At 32.8% G+C, this 23,405-nt stretch overlaps 5 protein-coding genes across 5 annotated transcripts; 3 read left to right on the top strand and 2 right to left on the bottom strand.

Annotated features, from left to right (window-relative positions):
- Nucleotides 1-2,413: 2,413 nt before the first annotated feature.
- HELRODRAFT_86160 (hypothetical protein) lies at nt 2,414-4,440 on the top strand (the record flags this gene model as incomplete). Its single annotated transcript, XM_009027650.1, has 4 exons — nt 2,414-2,453; nt 3,249-3,340; nt 3,872-3,949; nt 4,261-4,440. Coding segments are annotated over 4 exons (390 nt in total), but the record flags the coding sequence as incomplete, so codon positions are not given.
- Nucleotides 4,441-5,179: 739 nt separating this feature from the next.
- On the bottom strand, nt 5,180-8,167 carry HELRODRAFT_178803 (hypothetical protein; the record flags this gene model as incomplete). Its single annotated transcript, XM_009027686.1, has 5 exons — nt 5,180-5,221; nt 5,609-6,311; nt 6,405-7,036; nt 7,216-7,428; nt 8,036-8,167. 5 exons carry the CDS (start codon nt 8,165-8,167, stop codon nt 5,180-5,182), a joined length of 1,722 nt encoding a protein of 573 aa, XP_009025934.1.
- A 764-nt stretch (nt 8,168-8,931) lies between these two features.
- HELRODRAFT_178802 (hypothetical protein) lies at nt 8,932-10,861 on the top strand (the record flags this gene model as incomplete). Its single annotated transcript, XM_009027685.1, has 4 exons — nt 8,932-9,253; nt 9,556-9,753; nt 10,249-10,430; nt 10,775-10,861. The coding sequence occupies 4 exons, from the start codon at nt 8,932-8,934 to the stop codon at nt 10,859-10,861; spliced, it is 789 nt and encodes a 262-aa protein (XP_009025933.1).
- A 4,864-nt stretch (nt 10,862-15,725) lies between these two features.
- Nucleotides 15,726-17,364, top strand: HELRODRAFT_157613 (hypothetical protein; the record flags this gene model as incomplete). The annotated part of the gene is made up of 6 exons (XM_009027684.1): nt 15,726-15,802; nt 16,225-16,334; nt 16,624-16,680; nt 16,745-16,798; nt 16,950-17,033; nt 17,234-17,364. The coding sequence occupies 6 exons, from the start codon at nt 15,726-15,728 to the stop codon at nt 17,362-17,364; spliced, it is 513 nt and encodes a 170-aa protein (XP_009025932.1).
- Nucleotides 17,365-18,392: 1,028 nt separating this feature from the next.
- Nucleotides 18,393-22,020, bottom strand: HELRODRAFT_178800 (hypothetical protein; the record flags this gene model as incomplete). Its single annotated transcript, XM_009027683.1, has 5 exons — nt 18,393-18,526; nt 19,351-19,416; nt 20,461-20,571; nt 21,299-21,457; nt 21,954-22,020. The coding sequence occupies 5 exons, from the start codon at nt 22,018-22,020 to the stop codon at nt 18,393-18,395; spliced, it is 537 nt and encodes a 178-aa protein (XP_009025931.1).
- Between the last annotated feature and the right edge of the window lie 1,385 nt (nt 22,021-23,405).

Raw genomic sequence — 23,405 nt, 5'->3', positions numbered from 1 at the left:
AACAACAACAACAACAGCAACAACAACAACAACAGCAACAACAACAACATCATCAACAACATCAACAACAACAGCAACAACAATTTATTCATTCGCCTCTACAGCAGCAGCAATCGACGTCAAACCTTCAACAACTTGAAGCCAGGAAATCTTTTCTATCAAAAATTGTGCCCCCCTCGATTGATGAAAAACGAGAGTTTCTATTGGACAAGCACAGAATTTTCAGCCCGTCCGTCAATCAAACCTTAATGTTTGATTGGCTGCCATTTCACGATTCACTAACCAGCCTCCACTCAGAGTTGGGAATGAAAGCAGGGTCAGATGACTTCAACGAATCAGATTCAACTAATGACATTGTTCGCGACCTCCGTAGACTTGAGACCAGTTCGTCGAATGCCGTCTCCAAAAGAGTACAGCAACAGAAGCAGAGACAACATTTTCAAGACCACTTTGAAGACGTTCGAGACCAGCTTCAAAACCCCCAACTGCCCTACGAAAGAAAGTTCAACAAATTAGAACACACGGACTCAGAGCAGACGAATCTTACCAAAAATACCAGCCAATCACAATCGAGTCCATCTTTAAACCCTCCCACATCTACAATTTTTCCACCGATTGCAGTCACGTCGCCATCATTTTCTACTTCCGGTGAAACTAACTCAGCATCTCTATCCTCCATACCACCATCAGTGCTGCCACTCACGAAAACATACACATCCCCACTTCCTAACAAGGTGACGTCAAAACACTCAGCAGCCAATCAGCAGCCAGCGAAATTTCAGGCCGCGCCTTGCAAACGCGGCAAAACACGTCTGCACCGGTTCTGGCATCCCTTGCGTAGGAGCAAGAGTACCGGAAATGACGACGGAAACAGTGATGGCAAGGATGTTAGTGCTGCTCTTTTTAAGGATGTGTCGAGTTAAATAAAAACATTTTATTATTTCTAAAATGCCATTTGAAATACTATACTTTGCATTGGAGTTGTTTTAAAGGAATGTTTTATGAACTGAACATTGTTTATAAAGAGTAGATGCTTTTGTTTGTCTGTGTGTTTCCGTATGGACGTATGTGTGTATGTGTTCGTTCGTTCGTTTGTTTGTTTTTCTGTTTATTCCTTTAATGTTTGTTTGCAACACGATAAAGTAGTGGATAGATATTAGATTTTAGATTTTAGCACTGCTCCAACATTGCTATTCATAAATACCAACCACAATGGCGGAACAACATTAGTCGATAGTACACATCAACTAAACTGTCAAACGAAAATATTTCAGTGGTAACAGGTGCTGACGAGATGGTCTAATGGTTAGGGTGCTTAGTGCTGCTGTCGTAGTAACCGGCTTCGAATGCATAGAGATCCCATCCGGTCTATCTCGTGTTGATGGCCCTGACAATTAACTGAGAAATGAATTAATCGTAGCAATGAAAACGAAGCAGAATAGTTTTATTTAAGCGCTGATTTTAAATTAAATAAAAAAAAGGATCAATGCATTGAGAAAAATGATAAGAATGAATAGGAGAAAAATATTTTTTTCAAATTTTTCAATACAAACAAACATCGCAGAAAAAATCAGACGAAAGCAACGTGCTGACGAATGCCATTTTGTCGCCAGAAACTAGCAAGAGAAATTTGTAAGTGCTGATGGGGATGACGACGATGACGACGATGATGACGATGATGAGGATGAAGAAGATGATGATGATGAAGATGAAGATGATGATGAAGACAATGATGATGATGACGATTAAGATGATGATGATGAGGAGGAGGAGGAGGAAAATGATGAGGAAGAAGAAGCTTATGATGACGATGATGGTGATGACGATGATGAGGATGACAATGATGAGGATGAAGATGATGAAAAAGAAGAAGAAGATGATGATGATGGATATGATGATGATGACGATGATGATGACGACGATGACGATGAATAGATGATGCTTAAGAAGATGAAAGTTTCAAAACGTTGATGATAATAACATTAAATGATGATCACGTGATAACAATTGGGACGGCGCGATGGCTCAATGATTAAAGGAGCCTTGTCTTAGTGCTGCAGTGACTGGGTTCGAATACAAAAAGATTCCCGTCTATCATATGCAATGTGTATGATGCGTGGTTTTTATTTACCCTGTGTGTGTTTGTCGCTGAAACCTCTAAAGCAAGCGCAAAAGAGAGAGAGAGAGAGAGAGAGAGAGAGAGAGAGTAACCTTTAACCTTTAACCTTTCGTTATCAGACGAAAAGACGTACGAAGCAAAATCCAAAACGTCTTTACGAAGAAAACCTCCCACAACTTGCTGCACTTCAGCAAACTACAACAACAACAAAACGCCAGCATCGTTACTACAAACCACAAAACTGTTGAAAACTTCAGCAGCAGCAGCAGCAGCAGCGGCAAATCTTCCATTGAGAAATGGTCAGACTCATTTGAAGATCTTATGGCAGATAAAAGTTAGAAATTTGTATTTCGGGGTATTTGTATGTATTGTATTGTATTGTATTGCATTGTCATGTATTGTATTGTCATGTATAATATTGCATTGTATTGTATTGCATTGTATTGTATTGTATTGTTACAATGTGGTATTGCTATGTTGCTTATGTTATATGGGATTGGTGATGCTATATTTTATTGTTAATGTTATATGTGGTTGGTGATGTTACTGTATATTTAATGTGTGGTTTTGCTATGATTGTAATGTTATATGTGCTTTGTGATGTTATATGTGATTGGTTATATGTTATATGTGATTGGTTATATGTTATATGTGATTGGTTATATGTTATATGTGATTGGTTATATGTTATATGTTATTGGTTATAAGTTATGATCTGGATTTTATTTATTTTTTTTTTCATTTCAAATTTTCCGTTTACTACTAGTGTACTGAATTTTCGAAACTTAAAATTAAAAAGTCCCTTTGATTAAATTATTTAATTAAATTTAATTAATCAATTAATATATTTAATTGGCTAGAAATTAAGAAAATATTTAATTATGACACGTGCTATGCTATCCAAAATACACCGTTGCAGTTTACAACTATTCTAAAAACAAGAATCTTATCCTCAAGCCAAATCATGGATCACAGCTATAAATAAAATGAACTCTCTAATTTAAATGATGATGAGTTTAATAAATTTTCTATTATTGATAATTCTAAAAATATGATGATAATAATAATAATATAAATAATTATATTATAATTAAATAATTATAGGTATATAATATAATTTACTTGCAAGATGGCCAGGAGTGTTTCAGGCAGTTTTTAAAATCGGAATTCAGTGATGAGAATTTTGAGTTTTGGGTCGCCTGCGAAAATTTGAAGAATATGGTATGTATGTATGTATGTATGTATGTATGTATGTATGTATGTATGTATGTATGTATGTATGTATGTATGTATGTATGTATGTATGTATGTATGTATGTATGTGTGTGTGTGTGTGGTTTTGTTTGTTTGTTTGTTTGTGTGTGTACAATTGTTTTTTTTATATGAATGTATAGTATTCACCACAAACACCTGTATGTTCTTTGTTTGTATGTGTCCGAATGTATGCGTATATGTATTAATATATGACTATAATTTTTCAAAAGGCTTTCAGTCAAAAGACATTTTTGTTTATTATGTGAATTGTCCTGATTGATTGGTTGGTTGGTTGATTGGCTGGCAGGCTGGTTGATTGAATTCTCGGATGAATAAATGAATGAAAGAATGAATGAATGAAAAAACAAACGAAAGAACGAACTAACGAACGAACTAACAAACGAACGAACGAACGAACGAACGAACGAATGAATGAATAATTGAAAGAATGAATGAATGAATGAGTGAATGTCAATTATGACACAACAACAACAACAGAGCAATGATGAGGCAGCCATCGCATCAGCTTGTCAGAAAATCTTCATGGAGTTCGTGTCGCTAAAAGCACCTCACCAGGTTTTTCTTCATTGTTATGAAATTCTGGTACATGGAAAGATTTCTAGTCCCCACCGCAACATACCACACGACTCAAAAAACCACCACTACAAACACCACACAACTACCACACAACTACCACATAACTACCACATAACTACCACAGACCACACAACAACCACACACAACCACCACACAACAACTACCACACAACCACCACACATTTCACAACAACCACACAAAACTACCACACATTTCACAACAACCACACACAACCACCACACATTTCACAACAACCACACACAACCACCACACACCACCACCAACCACAGATCAACATTGACTCAACTACACGAGAAGAAACGCTAGACAACCTACAGCGGCCTTCACGAACCATGTTCGATAGAGCTCAAAGAAGGGTGGAGTACCTTATGGAAAAAGACTCCTACGCCAGGTTCATCAGCTCCGACCTCTACAGAAATCTTCTCAAGTGGAATCGAGTGAAGGAGTGAAAGAAGATAAAAAGGAAAAAAGGATAGATTTAAAAAAAGAAACAAAAGAAGAGGTAAGAGTGAAATAAAGTTAAATCTGGACGAAGATACAAAAATTGAAATGCCTAGGTAGTTTTTACCCCTTTTACGGTTATGAATATATAAAGATTGGCCAAAAAATGGACGAAAGAAGAGATTGAGAAACATTGATACATGTAAATACTTTCAAGCGTTTTGTTATAGGTACGTATTTGTGATATTTTTCTGAACATTCATTCGTTTGAGTTTTTGCTCTTAAGAAAAAAAATTTAAATAAAAAAAATGTGTCTTTGATGTATACGTTCAGATAGAAACCAACATTTCATCAATTGATTTGAAACAGCCTGGTTGCTATTTAATATTTGCATTTGAATCAATAAGTGCTGGCCATATTACTAATTATAATTGAAATTGTAATTATAGTTCATTTACTCTTTAATTAATTTTAAATGAGACAATTGTTTGCTGTTGAATGCATGTAAATGAGTTAATTTGATAAATAAATTTTCCTGTTTTGAACATTTTATTGTGAATAAAACTTAATCCGGTTGATGAAGTTGGGTGCCATTTTTTATTTAAATTTTTTTCCAGCTGGTTTGTTCCACAATTGTTAAATAATTTTTGTTAATGTTGTTTTCGAAACAAATCAGAAAACTTGTTATGAAAAAGTTAAAATAAACTTCTCCTCGATTGTAATTATCTAGCAGCTAAGACGATTTATTTAGGTATCAACAGTAGAAATGTTCATCCGGAGAGCCACAACCTATTTTTTAATAAGGTAGGAGAACTTTGTGAATTTTATAATAAATTTTATCAAAATATTTCTCAGGTTAATTATTTTTTTTCTTTTAAACTTTCAAAAACTGTCATGATTCAAAAAACACCATAACAGTTAGAAACTTAATGACACAACAGGAAAGTTAAAAGTAACATTAAAAACTTGAACAACAATCAAAATAAAATCATTTATAGTTCTAAAAAATAGTAAAAAATGGTTTTTCAATTTAAAAATGTAAGCGTAATATATAAGTATTTCACCCATTGACTACATGCATGTTTCATGTAGTGCATGAAATCACATTTGGAATTACACAATAGCGGTAATAACTTTTCTCTTTTTATAACAAATTTTTCTCAGCACATTATAAACCAGTTCAACCAGTTCAACGACAGTAGCCGCAGAGATCCCTAGCCAGAGGGAAAGCATCCCTCCAATAACTCCAACCACCGTATCCCACGTGTAGGCACCCTGTTCCATGCTGTAGTACGGAAAATCCTCTTTGATTAGAAATTTTATCGTCAGGAAAGATTCTTGGATTTGTTTTAGCTCCGATTCATTCACATTTATGCTGGAAAGTTCGGAATAAACGTCGCCCAGCTGATAAAATCTTTCCAATATGTTCGTGTAATATTCATACCTTGCGGCTACTCCAGAGTTGGTTTTAGTGCAGTTCATCTTGTAAATATATTTCTCAAAAAATCCGAACTGGAATGAATACTGAGGCCAGGCTGCCGTAGACAAGTAAGTTTCGTATAAAGTTTCATCGCAAGGATTCAAACAGTTGTAGTTGCAAAATCCTTTAAGATACTTTTCGGAACAACGGAAATTATCATAAACATTTTTATTCAACAGGGAAACGTCAAATTTGTTTTGGAGAATAAGAGAGTGATTCAATGAGAAGTTGCCACACATGTCAGTCGTGTGCACGTAAGAGAGAGGAACGCCCAAGTAAGGAGACACACACCCGCAGTTCTTCAGTATATTCTCCTGTTTGCAGAAATCCACACAAGAATCGCGTGTATAGCGTTCATTAGGTGAGACTTTTAAGCTCGTTTCATGAGTACATCCCTCTCTGAATGGTAGCAATTTATTGTGATAGCATATTGATAAAAATAAATTGAGTTATTTCGATTATACAACAGATTTTAAATAAAAATATACAAACTTATGGTAAGGTTTGTTCAATCGTTGTTTCTCTGTTTGGACGATTGTAACTATGTTTTCAGTTCCTGGGGCCACACTGAATCCATTCTTGAGACTTGCTGGGGTGCCAGAGCTGTGCACATTCACCTGAACTCCTCTGGCTTGAGACCGTGTGAAAGAATGTAGGTATGGGATTTGGAAAAGATTGGGTGGTCCAACGTTCAAAACTAAGTTCAATCCTTTGACCGATGTGTTGGTGCTTGAGAGTTGCAGCTTACTTGTCCTCAAGGTGTAGCAGGTGTAGTAGTTTGAATTCCAGTGTTTTTCGAAAGAATTTAAGCAGTCTATGCTATCGTCAGGCCAATTGCCTAGGTGAATGCTACATTGAAGGATGAATCCTGGACAATCCCTGTTCACATCGGAGTTTTTCGGTAAATTGAGTATGTAACCGGGAACTGAGTGCAATTCATCAAATAACTTCTGGGCCTGTAACTCGCTGAAATTTTTATTTTTCACCATTTGTTGCAATATTGTCATCTTGTTTTTTAATAACAGAAAAAAATATAGTTGGATTGGTAGAATATCCGGGTAGCCGAATGCGAATGTATCTAAGTTGCATATTGTGACATCCGGGAATTTTATCCATCCATCTACCTATTAATCCAAAAGTTATTCATCTATATATGCTGTTGAGTTATTAATTTGAAAATTAAACATTGTTTGAATTCTTACGTGGAAATATCATAAAATTTACCAAACTAGTCAATTTTGACAAATCTGTAATTTTAGTAAAATTATTACAAAAAAATTAATTATTTAAATTAGAAACATACCATTTCACCGTATTTAGTCAAGATTGGCCAACTGGCAAACTTAACCGCGGCAAAATATAAAAAAGCAGTCAATGCTGTAGTACAGGTAAGAAGAAACATCAGCCAGATGGCCTTAAGGAAGGGGTCCTTGGACTTTACGAAACGAGGCAAGCCCCTTATTGTAGTGTTCTCGGCGTAGGAAATTAATTCCGATTTGACGTACGAAAGTATTTTCTTCATGTTTTCGTTTTTAATTAATTAATTAATTATCAAATAATTAATTAACAAAAAATTTATTTCTGCGTTGAATTGGATAAACATGATCAAGTTTATTTTTATTCTTATTAAACTGCTACAATCTTGGCACTGCACAGTTGATAGTTCAGAGAAGTGCCAAAACATACATATTATTATGTTATTTATATTATATATAAGCAGGTTTTATTTCGGAACAACGAGCAAATGTACATTATTATGAATGTACACACACTGTATTCAGCCGAAGTATTCACGATCTATATATAAATTGATATAACGATTATCACTAAAAGCATTGCCGCCAACTGAATTATTGCAGTATAACATTATCAACGAGTTATTTTTTCCAGAAAAATTAACAACTTAATTGAATATTTTTATTGAATATAACTTTTATTTAAATACATACTGGTTAAAAATTGAGTTATTTTATAAAGATATTTCAGTGAATCGATCTTTGCTGTGGACGGCTGGATTTTGTGCCAGCGTATGTCCAGTAGATGTTTTATTTTATTTTGCGAATGCAAATGATTGGACAAAAACTGGCACGTGTTGATGGAGGATGTTCCAGTTTTTGCCCAACTGGAGCTGGCTCATTTCTTTGTTTTAGATCCATGAATGATACCAAGACGTTCACTAAAGCGTTCACCGCAAGGTTCACCAAAACAAGTCTCAACAAGTATAGGAAAGTTATTGCATTTTTAAAAACTTGCATGTCGTACAATAATGAATGCTTTGCTTAAAGAACAAAGCATTATGTCTGTATCAAATTTCTTACTCATCAACAATGAAGAGTCTATACGCTATCGGTCGAAGCATTCACTCCACTGATTTAATGAAAGTGTCACATATTCAAACGTCTACACTTTTAAACACACACACACAAACATACACACACACACACACACACAGTCAGAGTCACACATGTAAACAAATTCAAATGTGTAGGATAAGTTGTACAAACATTATTTTACACAAAAGTGAACACAAATTCAGAAGCAACAAAAATACACACACAAATACAAATCACACACGTCACATGCATGCTTAAGTCTGCTGAAAGCGTGACAAAAATTTCGGAATAAAAACTGCCCGGCACACATAAACCAACGTTACAACAACATTACATTACTATGGGTCATGCTAAAAACGAATAGCAAAACCATTACTCCAATTGTCATTGCCTACTTCCTTTCGGATGCAAGCTTCTCTTTGATTCACTTTCAATAAAAAACAGCAACGGATCAAAACCGCATTGTTTCCACCATGCAAAGAATGGTCTGGATGATGTTTAAACACGAACAACTGGTGATATATTGTTGTTTGTTGCCTAGGTGAAAGATAAATATATCAGGTTTTGATAAATTCCTATTTAAGTTTTCTTTCATATCTCATGATCAGCAATTCGTTAAAGTTTAACCCATCTTGTCTCAAACATGCTATTCATTTAGAGTAAGAGCTAAAATAAACGACTTTAAAATGATTCTAAGTTTGAAGAAAGTGTTGTACCTGGTTTTCATCAAAACCATCATGTTTCTACGTATCCCTTCTTATAAATTATTCAAACCAGGAAGGTACATCTACACTGATAACACGATCAATGTTCCTTATGACTGTATCACTGGCAGGAACCTTACCTACTTGACTACCAGCGAAACTGATTGCTGTCTTGCTTGTCAAACTAATCGGCAGTTCAACTGCTTGGCGGGGAATTATTATCCGGCAGATGGCAGGTGTGAAATTTTTGAAACCTGGTCGGAAATTAATTTTGCCACTGGATGCTTGAGTTTCAGAAAATTTGGTCCGTGAGTTTCATTGTTTTATTAACTAAAATTTGATTTAAAAAACTTTAGACATGAAGTTTGTCACTGTGAGTAAATTCAATAATTTCAAAATCGTAAACAAACTACAATAACATCCGATAAAACGATTATTCTCATTTTCTTTTTTCTTGCTAATTTTTCGACTTGTCGTAAAATCAAAATTTAAATATAAACAATTTTTTAAAGCGATAAATTATCCACAACATTTAAATTTTAAACTTGAATGTTATAATATTATACACTCATATAATGATCCAGAAGAACATCCCATCCCATTCAGGAATATGTCCTTATGGATTCATATACTCCCCGGATTACAAAACATGTCTGAAGCTGCTTAATTTGACCACCGTGACCAAATATCCCTGGAAAATGGGGTTGGATTTCTGCAATATGATAGCCCCAATGGCCTTCATGGTAAAGGTTGACAATCTTAAAAAAGCTACGTACATCATCAATTTTGTATCCAAGTTTGGACGTACGCTTTAAACGTCTTTTCAGAATTTTAACTTAAAATTAATTAACTTCCTCATACCACATTTTAAAGAATTGATTTTTTTGCGTTTTTAAGCATTTTAATGAGTTAGTTTATATCCGGTACCTTCTTAAACAATTAAATTATACGCAACTATAATCTTCTGCGTCCTCTTAAGTTTATTTTCTACCAGTGACGTAGCCAGAATTTTCTGTGGGGCTTAGGAATTTTCAGAGAAAATATTGACACCCTTCTTCGCTTAGCTTTTTCCACATTGTCAGCATAATTACCATACGGAAACGTGTATTTTTTAATCAAATTTTAAAAACATTGTTGCTTTTTGAAGTGCTACAACAATTTGAGACCACACTTCATAAAACTTACATGGGAATTTTGTTAAATTTAACCATAGCCGTAACAAAAATAGTATAACTATACTTTTCTGTTCTCTAGCATTTCATCTAAAAGCTTTATGAATTGATACGTGAATAATTTCAGCCGGGTGCCGTCAACTAGCCGATAACATTGTGGCATGGACTGGCGGTTCAAGAGAAGACAGACAGTCAGGATCTGGAAATTTCTACTGGTTTGGTCCGAATAATTCTATGACGATGATAAATAATATGTGGTTAGATATGGTTCCTGAAAGTTGTGTCGCTTTGCTGTCACTTCCAAGTGAGGTTTTTGATTTAAGATGCGAGATTTTTTAATTCATCTTCAGGAAAGTTAATGACTAATTGATTGAATTAAAATAAAAATTGGTTTTTAAAATGTTCACGAACGGAATCATAAAATTTAGCAATTTAAAAATGTTACGTATGAAAAAAGTGATTTTGTTAATGTGGCGATTAGGATGGTGTTGTTTTGTTCTATAGGTGAACCAATTAAAATTATACAATATGTTGAAACACATTTAAAAATTAGGAATTATTTCTAAGTGTTATTTTCACTTAGACAGTATCAAATCAGTGAAGAGGTTATAAAAATCAAAGATATTAAACAATTGAACATTTTAATCATTTAGGGAATGTTTTTTTCTGCAGTGTACCTTGCGGGAGAGTCTTGTCTAAAAGAAAATTGCGTCTTATGTGAGGCCATTCCTAATATGTGAAACCAGTGGCGTAACTATCCTAAACTTTTAAGGATGAAGCCTCCTCCAATAAACATTTTTGTTAGAGTTAAATTTGAATGTAACAAAATTTCTATGTGAATGATTTATTTTTGATAATTTTTGGCATAGAATGATGTTATGAAACTCTTTGCATACCGACAAAACGGGCAGATTTTTTGAAAGCTGCTTTTATTTAGATGTTGTTTTGTATATTTTCCTATAATATTCAATATTTTTTTGAAGTTTTCAGAATCTTTTTAAGACTAACTTTTTTCACTATATATAATCGCTTAATTTCTAATTAATGCACACGCGCGCACACGCACACGCACAAACTATTTTTCAATTAATCTGACCAAAATGTTAACAAAAGCAGCTTAAACGGCTTATACAGCTCTCTAAAATATAACTGATGTTCACACCAAAAATTGTCCATTAATAACAAGACGCGCGCTTTTGAATATTATTTCAAATTGAATGTAGGTATCTTTACAAAGTTTAACGTTGGATTATTGTCACGGAGCACATCAATTATTACTTTAAAATAATTAACTTCATATATTCCTCTCTTTCCACGTTTAAAAATACAATGTCACTCAAGCGATCTTGTCCCAATGTTGATCTTAGATATATGTAGAAAGAAATTAATTTCAACTTGCTAAACGATCGTCCACAAATCGCAATCGATATTGATGTGGTAAGGATTATTTGAAGACTGGAAAGATCTGGGACACCTCATGAGTTAAAATTTCTTTACAGTTGCAAAAGTTTTTGAACTCTTCTGGGATTTTTGTTGTTTGGTATATGCCACATGAAAGCGGGTGATAGGCACTGGCGTACCGAGGGGGGGCGAGGGGGTCGGATCGCCCTGGGTCTCCGATTTGGAGGGGATCTTCAAAAAGCCAATTACGAAAATTTTTAAATAATTTATTAATTTAGTAAGTGTATAGACGTGATTTTGTGTTTTTTAATATATTTATTTATAAATAATCTGTAGTAATGCATATACTTAGTAAGAATAAACGCTTTTTTAAAATCCTGGCCGAATTGGTAATCCACGTCTATTTTTAGTCGGACATTGACATCATTATACTTGAATGTGATTGGTTGATATAGTTTTTGGACGAGTCGGCTTTTTCAAACTTTTTTTGTTGTCTGTTCCGTTTGGTTTATTAGAGTGAGTTTTAAATTTTATTTATATATTTATCAATCTCTTCTTTAATAAGTTTAAATATAACTACTATCTTTCAGGTAAGAAAAACAGAAAATATACTTTCACCCACCGGTACTGACTCACTAGTTTAAATCTAAGGTACAAAAAGTGTTGATAGGTAAAGACGGATATCTGTTCTCCTCGGTTTACGTGACTGATGTTACACCATTTTTTTTCACTTTTAATTTTTTAAATTATATTTTAAGCCCTGAAGTTAAAATAAATTATTAGAATTAAAACACTATCAACTTGTAGATAGATACGTGATCATGAAGAGACATCATCCAAGTGGAGCACAAAAACGAAAAATTTTGAAAAGTAGAAGGGAAGAAACCGAAGCTCTGTCTGGATCAATGCTTAAATTTGTTAACCAAGTTGCCAAACCAGAATCCATTATTGCTAGTTCATCAAGTCAGCAGACTGATTTAGATACAACCGTAGAATCTGGCCAAGGAAAAACAACCACCGAAACTGAAACGTCAAACCAACAATGCGAGGATGAAATCAATTTTTCTAGTGAAAATGATATTTTTTTAAATTGTGATGTGGGAAATTGGACAATTCCGTTATCAGATAACATCAGAATCAGTATAGTAAAACTAAAGAGTGAATATTTCCAGAACAAAAATGGTCCATTTAGAGTGGTTCAAAGAGTAGGGAAGCAAGCAAAGGGTCTAACTCGACAGTTGACAAAGCATTGGTTCTTCAAGCATCTTCCAAATGGTGAAAAAGTTCTCAGAAAGTGGATGGTTTATTCTCCTTCCGAGAAATGTTTATTTTGCTTTTGTTGTCGACTTTTTGCTGCTTGTGATAAAGAAAGTAATAATTTTTCAAAATTTGTTACAGGGTTTAATAATTGGTGGAAACTAAACCCTAAGATTTCACATCACGAAAATTCTGAAATTCACTTAAACAATCATGAAAAATGGAAAACATTAGAACTAAGTTTGAATCTTAATAAAACCATTGATGCCATTCATCAAGAAAATCGAGAACTGGAAACTAAAAAATGGAATGACATTTTACACCGCTTATTGGATGTCACCATGTTTCTAGCAAAACAAAATTTACCTTTTCGAGGCCACAGAGAAGATGACTTTTCTAACAACAAAGGCAATTTCTTAGAGTTAGTTGAATTAATTTCACACTACGACCTTGTCTTAAAAGAACATTTAGTGAGGGTCCAACATAGCATGGCAGGAAACACGATTTCATATCTTTCCCCTAAAATTCAGAATGGATTTATTTCTATATTGGGAGATACTGTGAAACAGAAAATTATTGATGATGTAAAGCAAGCAAAGTATTACGGGATAATGTTTGATTCAACACCTGATATATCTCACCAAGACCAATTAAGTGAGATTATTGGATATGTTCATATAAAAAACAAAAATGTAGAGGTAAGAGAATCATTTTTAGAATTTTTTCCTCTTGCCAGAAAGAAGGCTATTGATATCACACAAAGAATTGTAAATATTATTGATGAAGAGGGTTTGGACATAAACCTATGTCGAAGCCAAGGTTATGACAATGCTTCGGTAATGTCAGGTGTTCATTCTGGGGTACAAGCCAGGATCCATCAAATAAATCAGAAAATTTTATTTGTACCTTGTTCTAATCATTCACTTAACTTGAGCGGGGTTCACGCATTTGGAAGCAATCCAACTTGTGTAACGTTTTTTGGAACAATTGAAAGCATTTACAACTTCTTTTCTTCATCAACTCATAGATGGGATATATTGTCAGAAATAGTCGGGATCACTGCAAAAAGGCTAGCAGGAACCAGGTGGAGTGAGCAATATCATGTGGTGAAACCTGTAATGAATCATTTCAGCAAGTTGGTACAGGCTTTAGAAAAGTTATGTGATCCATCAGAAATTGTAGATACGAGAGGTTCAGCTCAAATTTTAATGAAAAATATTCAAGATTTCAAATTTCTTGCTTATCTTCATTTCTGGAGCAGTACTCTTAAGGAAGTCAATCATACTCAAAAATACTTGCAAACAGAAGGAATTGGTTTAGATAAAACCATTAAAAAATTAGATACCTTAAAACTTTTTCTGCATGAGAGTCGCGATGAATTGGTTGAAAATGCATTGATATTTTCTACAAAAATTTGTGAAGAAATGGGAATAGCTACAGAAAAATTGGGTCGAAAAAGTCAAAGAACGCTTATGCCTGGAGAAGAAAGTAAAGATGAAGCTTTAACGTTGAAACAGGAATTGAGACGATCAATGTTTCAGTCACTTGATAATTTTTATCAAGATCTCAGAAAAAGGATAGAATCAATGCAAAATGTATATGTAAAATTTGCAGCCATTCAATCATTACATCTTATTGGAATGGAGATAGAAGAACTTTCAAAGCTGATACCAAATCTGACAGAAACGTTTGATGAACTAGAAGAAAATGAAATGATACCCGAAATTAAACGATTAAGACGTCATTTTCAAGCAGGGAAAATTGAGAAAGATGATGTTAAAAAATGGTCTGCACTGAAAATGTTAACCTATATAATAGAAATTGATTTACACGAGTCAGTTCCAAACTTATATTTAGCTTTAAAGATTTTTTTGACAGTGTGCGTTTCAATTTCTTCTTGCGAAAGAAGCTTTTCAAAATTGAAGCTGATTAAAAGTTATCTTCGTTCGACAATGAGTCAAGCAAGACTTAACGGCTTAGCAATCCTGTCAATTGAAAACACAGTGGCGAGAAATATTAACTTTGATGAAACGATACAAATATTTTCTGATGCAAAATCTCGTAAAAAACAGTTTTAATATATTTTTCGATTAGCTGAATCAAATTTTTGTGGCATATGTGTACTGACATGTGTAAATGTTTTATATCTATGTATATTGCATTTTTGTAAAACATAAAATAAAAAACATTTTTCATTTATTTTCTGCATCATCAGCCAATTAAAAAATGAAAAAAAGAATAAGTGCCTTATCCTTTTCTGGACATCGGCGACCATCAATTTCCACAAAATATGGTCTGTGGTTAGTTTTTGTCGATGAATTTCTTGGCAGAGGTATAGACATATGTTACCATTTCTTTTTGCCATTGCATCAAATAAGCGACCATATGATGGTCTTTGGGATGAACAGCATGGTATGCTTTCGAACTCAATGACACTGACTTCAACGACCAAGCAGATAATCATTACATCCACCATATAATATCTATGTATATGTAATACATATTATTTATTTATGAAAGGCATCACAAATATTTCCGCCCCGGGCCTCAAAGGCCCTAGGAACGCCACTGGTGATAGGTTTTTAGTCATGGTCGAGCCCGGCAACTGCTTAACAGTACCAGTCGACCTATTTAACATATTTGCATACACTTGGAAAATTTGTTGAGAAAATTAATAAGATCAACCAAACCAAGCATGACTTCAGCCAGATATATTTAATAAAACGCAGTAAACTTCGAAACTTCCTGCTACCTAACGACAACTTTTAAATGCAAGCCAGTCAGCCGATCAGACGATTGCAGTTTGGTTGTGATTTGTTTTATAGATTCGAATTTTCGCAGTTAGTGGTGGTAAAACATTATTTTTAACAATAATTAAATAAAATTAGATTATAATAATATCATTTTAGAGTTGTCATTATTTCGCCATTCGTTTTATAATTTAGAATGAAAAAAAACAAAAACACTAAAATAACTGGCGGCAAAGTTATTTTGGTTCCTTATCAAGAAACCCACGTGCTCAGGTTGCATCACAATAACTTTTTTTAATTAAATTAATTAATCAATTTAATTGTTAGTTATTCATTATTTGTTCATTTTAGATAATCATCATTCATAATATTATTCATTAAAATTAAAAATATATAATAAAATAAATGAATATTTTTATGTTTTATCACTTTGTCATGTACTGTACTATGACTAAGAAACACTGAAGTTGACTGGAGCATGCGTTTCGTTTTAGATACATATAATTTTCAATACAGTATATATTTTTTTATGTGTGTATGTATTATATGTGTACTTGCTTGTATGTATGATGCACACATAAACTCTATCACTCTATATAATAACAAAATAAATCTAGCCCCAGTTCATTATTGTCATATAATTGAAGTGGATTCTACCCAAAAAAAAATTGAAATTGAGGCCAAAAACTTTTCAGATATCACAGCTGGATGCAAGATGCGAGCATTCAACAGCTGACAGCCTCTGAGCCACTGAGTCTGCAAGATGAATATGCAATGCAGAAATCTTGGAGAGAAGATGATGATAGTGAGTGTGATGGTGATGTGATGTCAGAGAGAAAGAGAGAGAGAGTATAATTAATGATGAGGAAAAGGACAGTGAGTGAGTGTGAATGATGCAAGATGATGAAGATAACAGTGGGATAATCAAATGTTAATTAATATGATGTGAGATAATGATGTAATGTTAAGAGAGAATAGGTAATGATTTGAGGTGACGACATGATTAAAATAGAATTATAAAAACAAAAATAAATATTAATAAACTATAAATAAATTAATATAATTTTCACAACAACCAATTTTTAAAATCATAGAATGCACATTCATCGTTCTGGATAAAAAGCTTTTTGATTCAACACAGGATGAAGTAGGTATGATGATAATGATGATGATAATAATAATAATAATTATTATTATTATTATTATTTCATTTAGAATCAATGATTGGAGATGTAAATTTGTTCATTAACACAGATGATATTCACCAGGGTATCATAAATCATTTATTTTTATTTAATTTTATTAATTAAATGTTTATTCAATTTATTTTGTTGTTGTTATTATTATTATTGTTTATACGTAATAACCACACAATTCTAATTGGCATTGCAATCACAACCATCATCATTATCATCACCAGCTGAATTGGAAGTTATGATAGCAGTGGCGGAAATGAGAGGTGGGGGGAGGGGTCGGGAGACCTGCCTACTCATGATGCGATATGGTTGGCTGATTAGATTTTTAACTTAAATATGATTGGCCAGTAACCCCAGAAAGATGCGATATGATTGGCTGATTAGATTTTTAACTTAAATATGATTGGTCACTATTTATAAAATTTTAAGATTTGTTTGCATTCGAACACGGTCACCGCAACAGCGATGCCAGACGTTGCTGCTAAGAATTAATTATTATAATTACCAGGAATTGAGGCATTGGGTGTGACGTCATATTTGGTTAAGATAGGCTACGATAACGCTCCTAGCCACAATTTATTTCAAAAATTACGTTTTAAAGAGGTTAATTATTTTTTTATTATAGTTATAACAAAATAATTTTGTTATTATCATAATATTATATTATTATCATCATGTTATTATCATAAATTTAGCAATTAACCAAATAATTTAAATAATTATCACCTTTTTGCTATATTGACAACTTCTAAGAATAATGGTAGTAATAATAATAATAATGATAATAATGTTGATGATTAATAATGAAACAGCTATCTCGAAGCGATGTCTTTAAAGAAGTGACTTACTTACTAAATGTTGATGATGATGATGGGGAAACTGTGAGACATTTTATCATAAGCCAGACATCATCGTCATATTCCATTGATAGTGAATACCATAGTAATAGAATGACTTAATTTTTGTAGTAAATATTTCTATTTAAAATTCGTCACTATATTATTATCATTATCTTCATTCTTTATTATTCTTGTTATTATTTTTATTATATTTTGAAATAAACATAAAATTAGTTAACCGGAATCCAGTCAGTTAATTTATATTACTAATTATCGACTTGAAGCAAATATACAAATAACTAGATTTCAATTGATTAATTTGAAGAAAATTCAGTAAAACAATCGTGCTTAGAATGACAAAGTTGTTCCGTTCTGATAACACCATTCAAAATCTTTGTCATTTTTATTCATCGCCTCAAGCTTTTTTCCTTAAATTTTCAAGCAAAATCAAAAAAGCAAAATCATTGTTCAACTTCAATTATTTCATATACATGTCAATAGTCATCACAGTTTTATCACCATATACCTCATTAACCACCGTTATTCAATTTAATCCTTAATTAAATTCATTAAATTCAATTAACATTTTCCAAACAAAATCGCCGTTCGTTGAATTTATCATTCGGTCATCATATAACCTAAAGTTCTCGGCAGTTCTAATCATCTTAACCTTTATATATTATCATCACAATTTTGGCTATCATCATCAGGCGAATATTCCAGTTAATCAACGCTAGCATGGCAATTTTGAATCATATACGTCATTACCATACGTCACTATTGTCGCAACTCTTTCTTGATCATCGTCATCACAGGCAACTTTCAATTTTAATCGTCTTCATCACTGTCTACATCACAGTCATCAAATTCACTCATATCTCCGCCAATAGCCTGCCAGAACCTCATCGCCATTTCTTCTGCGTACTTCTTCCGCTCGTCTGATGGTAGGCTGCTGGCCTGTCCTTGAAGTTGTGAAGAAATGCAGGAAGCAGAGATTTGATCGTCATATTATAAAATTAAAAAAAATTATAAAATGTATAAAATTAATAATGTTGTGTTGTTGTTGCTATAAGTAGTATAACGTTATATAATGTTGTTGTTATACCGAGTTTTGTGTGTGTGTGTGTGTGTGTGCGTGTGTGTGTGTTAGGTATTTTCGAGAGTAGTGTGTGTGTGTGTGTGTGTGTGTTAGGTATTCTCTAGAGTAATGCATTAAATTTCCAAATGAAGATTAGCAATCGCTAAAAATTTTTTGATAACGGTATTGATTAATTAATTAATTACAAATTAATTGATACTAATTACTTTTCATGTTTGGAATGCTTTCAAACAGTTTCTCAAATTCATCCTCACCTATAATGGACAGAGAAACGAACATTTATAAACGTACATTTGAATGGAAAATCGTTAAACAAAATCTGAATTTTTGCGAAATTTTGGTTGTGGAGTTGTTAATTTGATTGATAACCACGCCAATCAGTCAATCAATCAAAAAGCCTAGTCAATCAATCAACCATTCAACAAAAGATCAATCAACCAACAGTAAATCAATTAGCCAGTCGGCAATAAGCTAACCCAAAAACAATGAATCAATCAGCCAACCAACCGACAGAACATAAGTAAATCGATCATAATAAATTAGCCAACCAATTAAGAATGAATCGATCCATCCATCAAAAACCAACCAATCAATCAATCCATTCGAAATCAATCAAACAATCCATCTGAAATCAATCAATCAAACATCAATCAATCCCAAACCAATCAACAAATCTGGCAAACTGACTGAGAGCATGATTCCCGCTCATCAACTTGTCCGGATTTCTGAAACCTGCCGGATCAACAACTCCGGCTAGATTCCCATCATTATTTTTGTTATTATTATTATTACTACTACTACTACTACTAATATTACTGAAGCTATTACAAGCTTCATTGCTATTTGTAGCAGCAGCAGCAGCAGCAGTAGTAGTAGTAGTAGTAGTAGTAGTAGTAATAGTAGAGATAGTACAACAGTCGCCAAAGTTATATGTGGTACTGTCAATTGTACATTTTCCCACATCATCATTCAAAGTCATCATCTTATCCTTTTCATCTTCATCACCAGGCAAAAAGTGATTGCAGTCTTTATCATTATTTACGTTACTATCACCACTACTATTACAATTGTTATCATCATCATTGTTGTTGTTGTTGTTGGTGGTGGCGGTGGTGGTAGTTGTGGCGGTTATAGTATCTTTGGTAACTGCGCGGTGGCCGTGACAACCGGCAGTGACGTCACCGCGGACTTCCGTCATGAGTTTTTGCATGTAGGTGCTTGGATGGATTGATGATTTATCTGGTGAAGATATTGAATAAAAGATGTTGTTACACATCCACACGCGCACACACACACACACACACACACACACACACGAACACATACTGAAACCTCTAACCCTACACACACACAGACACGCACACACACACAAACACGCACATACACAAGCACACACACGCGTGGACAACACATATAGAAACCTTTAATTTTCATATTAGACCAGGTAGTGCACTTGAAGGCCTCGATAATCCTACTAACTCCCTGAGTCTCTTTGAAATCGTCTTTAAAATGATTACAAACATACATACAAACACACATACATACATACATACATACATACATACATACATACATACATACATACATACAAACATACAAACATACATACATACATACATACATACATACATACATACATACATACATACATACATACATACATACATACAAACATACAAACATACATACATACATACATACATACATACATACATACATACATACATACATACATACATACATACATACATACAAACATACAAACATACATACATACATACATACATACATTGTAACCTTGTGTTTCATCGTCGTCGTCATCATCGTCGTCGTCATCATCATCATCCAGCTCAATCAGTTCAAAGCCATTATCAATGCACCATCTCAACACTTCTTGCTTTGAAACGCCTGCAGAAATTTAATTAACTGAATGACATCAATAAATTAATTAGTTAATTAAATGACGTCATTTAAATTAATTAGTTAATTAAATGACATTATTAAATTAGTTAATTAAATTACGTCACCATCATTAAGTATTAGTTGTCATTACCATCATCAATCACATAGACAACAACAGCAATAGCAAAATGTAAACATACAAACAAAACACAAAACATACAATCAGTAGAATGTGATTTTAGGCAAAGCAAAAGCATCCTATTCAAAACGTACAACACATAAACGAAACATACAATGTACAAACATAAACGAAACATACAAATTACAAACATACAAAGCATACAAAGTACAAACATACAAAACATAAGCGAAACAAACAAAGTAGAAAACAAACATACAATCAGTGGGACAAGACTGTTGGCATACAAGAAGTTTGATTTCAATGTTCATGTCTTTAACTTTATGACAGCACTGTATTGCTTCTTTGTATGAAGAGTACTGTATCATCATCATTATCATTATTGTTATTATTATCATCATCCTTTTTGTTATCATCATCATTATCACGCCATTATTAACATCATTATCATCATCAATAACATCATCATCACCTCTGATGTATCAAAATAGACTACTAGAGCTTCCAAATTTGGCAGTTTATCTATGATATCATCATTGTTATCATCATTATCATCGTCGTCGTCGTCGTCATCATCACTACTATCATCATCACTCGTATCGGCCATTTTCTTTTTAACAGTGGTTAATAGATCTATGTTGGCCGTGTAGTATTTTGTATCTATGGACCATGGGTATGTGATGAAATGATTATCTTTGCTTTTCACAGGTTCTAGGCCGGTTTTGATCTGGAAGTTATCTTTCTCGAGAATTTCTAAATTGACATAGTATTAAAATTGAAATGTCACAATGGTGCATAATGGTTTATGTTCCTGGCACTGATGTTACAGTAACCAGGTTTGAATGCAGAGTAATCCTTGCCTATCACACATGCATTGTGTGTGGTGAATTAATGAATTTAGTGAATTGATTCATATGCATTGTGTGATGTATTAATTCAGATGTATTGTGTGTGGTACATTGGTTCATGCACAGTGTGTGTGATGTTGATTGTGTGTTTGTTGTTGAGACCTTTGGAGGAATACAGGTAATAGAGAGAATAAATAAAGACAGTGAGTGATGAATAATAAAAGTGCAAATGTACAATTAATATTTTTAATATATTTATATAATTAAATATTATCAAATGCAAAGCAATTTTTAAATAAAAAATTAATTTAATTAATTATATTAAAATATAATATGAAAATAATAAATAAATTTTAAATTCATGTTTTTTTAAAAAGTTGCCTCAAAAAAGTTTATCCAACCTTCTATCAGATCTCGACATTTGAAATCAGCAAAACTGAGAAAGAGCACGCACGGATTTGACGACATGTCCGATGAAATCATCTTTAATCAAAATTTTTTCTAAAATAATTTTTATATCTAAATTAACTTTTAACATTATAACATTATAAATAGTCATGTACCTAATTATTTAACGGTCGGTATTCGGTATGGCATTGCTTTTGTCTTGTTTTTATTTTAATAATGCTTGGTTTAAAGGTGCTAGGTAGGGCCTCCGGTTTTGCATAGCAATGTATAAAAAAACTTTTCTATCGTACATAACTAAAATGGCGCTAGTACGAATTGCAGATACAGAATGATTGTCGCAACATCAGTCTCGATTACGAGATACGGTGAACACGTTTGAGTAAAGATTTGAAATAAACTTCTCATCTAATTTTTCAACTGTATTTTCCAAAACGTACTTACTAAAAGTATCATCAAGTACTGAAAATTGTATAAACTTAGTACTTATAAACATTAGTACAAGCAACAATAACTTTTATCTACCTGTTCCTAATTAGCTAATGTACTAATGGACGGTTTCACCTTGACATGCACCTTCATTTTAGCATTGCGACTGTGCTTAAATCATCAACTTAGTAATCTTTTTAAATTCTCACCTACATTCTCTACTCATCTTTCACATTATGAAATTCAAATCTGCTAACAAAAAGTGCCAAACGAGAATATCACATAACTAGGCTTACGATTATCCAACTTATTCTAAAATTTGATTATATTTCTCCACCTAATAATTTCTGAAATTTAAAAACCAGAGAAACAGAGATTAAAAAAAACTAATAATATTCATGTTTCATTAATTACATCGACATATAAAATTCTTTGCTCAAAAGTTATAAAAGAATTTAATGTGAATATATATATATATATATATATATATATATATATATATATATATATATATATACACATACATACATGTTTGGGTTCATATATGTATATATATATATATATATATGCGAACCAAAAAATCATAGATAGATAAAAACTACTTCATTCATAATCACAACCTATAACGAAGACTGATTTAACATAAATCATACCTTCATATAATTAGGGTCAGTATTTCCTTATTCAGTTATAATTTCTTATAATTATTTCATAATTAAATTTGTTAATTATTTATTTAACGTTCATTGCTGACTAAACTTTCACTAAAGCAGGCTTACCATAGAGAAAACTACCGAAAAAAAAGCATGAGCTTAAAATCCGACTCATGGTTTTACTACTACCACTACGGAAGTTTAAACTAAGCCAACAAATGAACATAAAACACAACAAATAAAAAATATTAAATGAATAATAAATGAATAAATATTTAATAAACAAATGAATAAACAGACCAACATCTAAAGCAAAAAATTTTAAAAAGCTAAATATTTATTTTTATATCAAGAAGATACATTACA

The sequence above is a fragment of the Helobdella robusta genome, assembly GCF_000326865.2.
Source record: "Helobdella robusta unplaced genomic scaffold HELROscaffold_50, whole genome shotgun sequence".
In the NCBI taxonomy this organism is placed as follows: Eukaryota; Metazoa; Annelida; class Clitellata; order Rhynchobdellida; family Glossiphoniidae; genus Helobdella; species Helobdella robusta.
The sequence above is the reverse complement of the archived record's forward strand: the minus strand, read 5'-3'. Positions and strand labels throughout refer to the sequence as shown.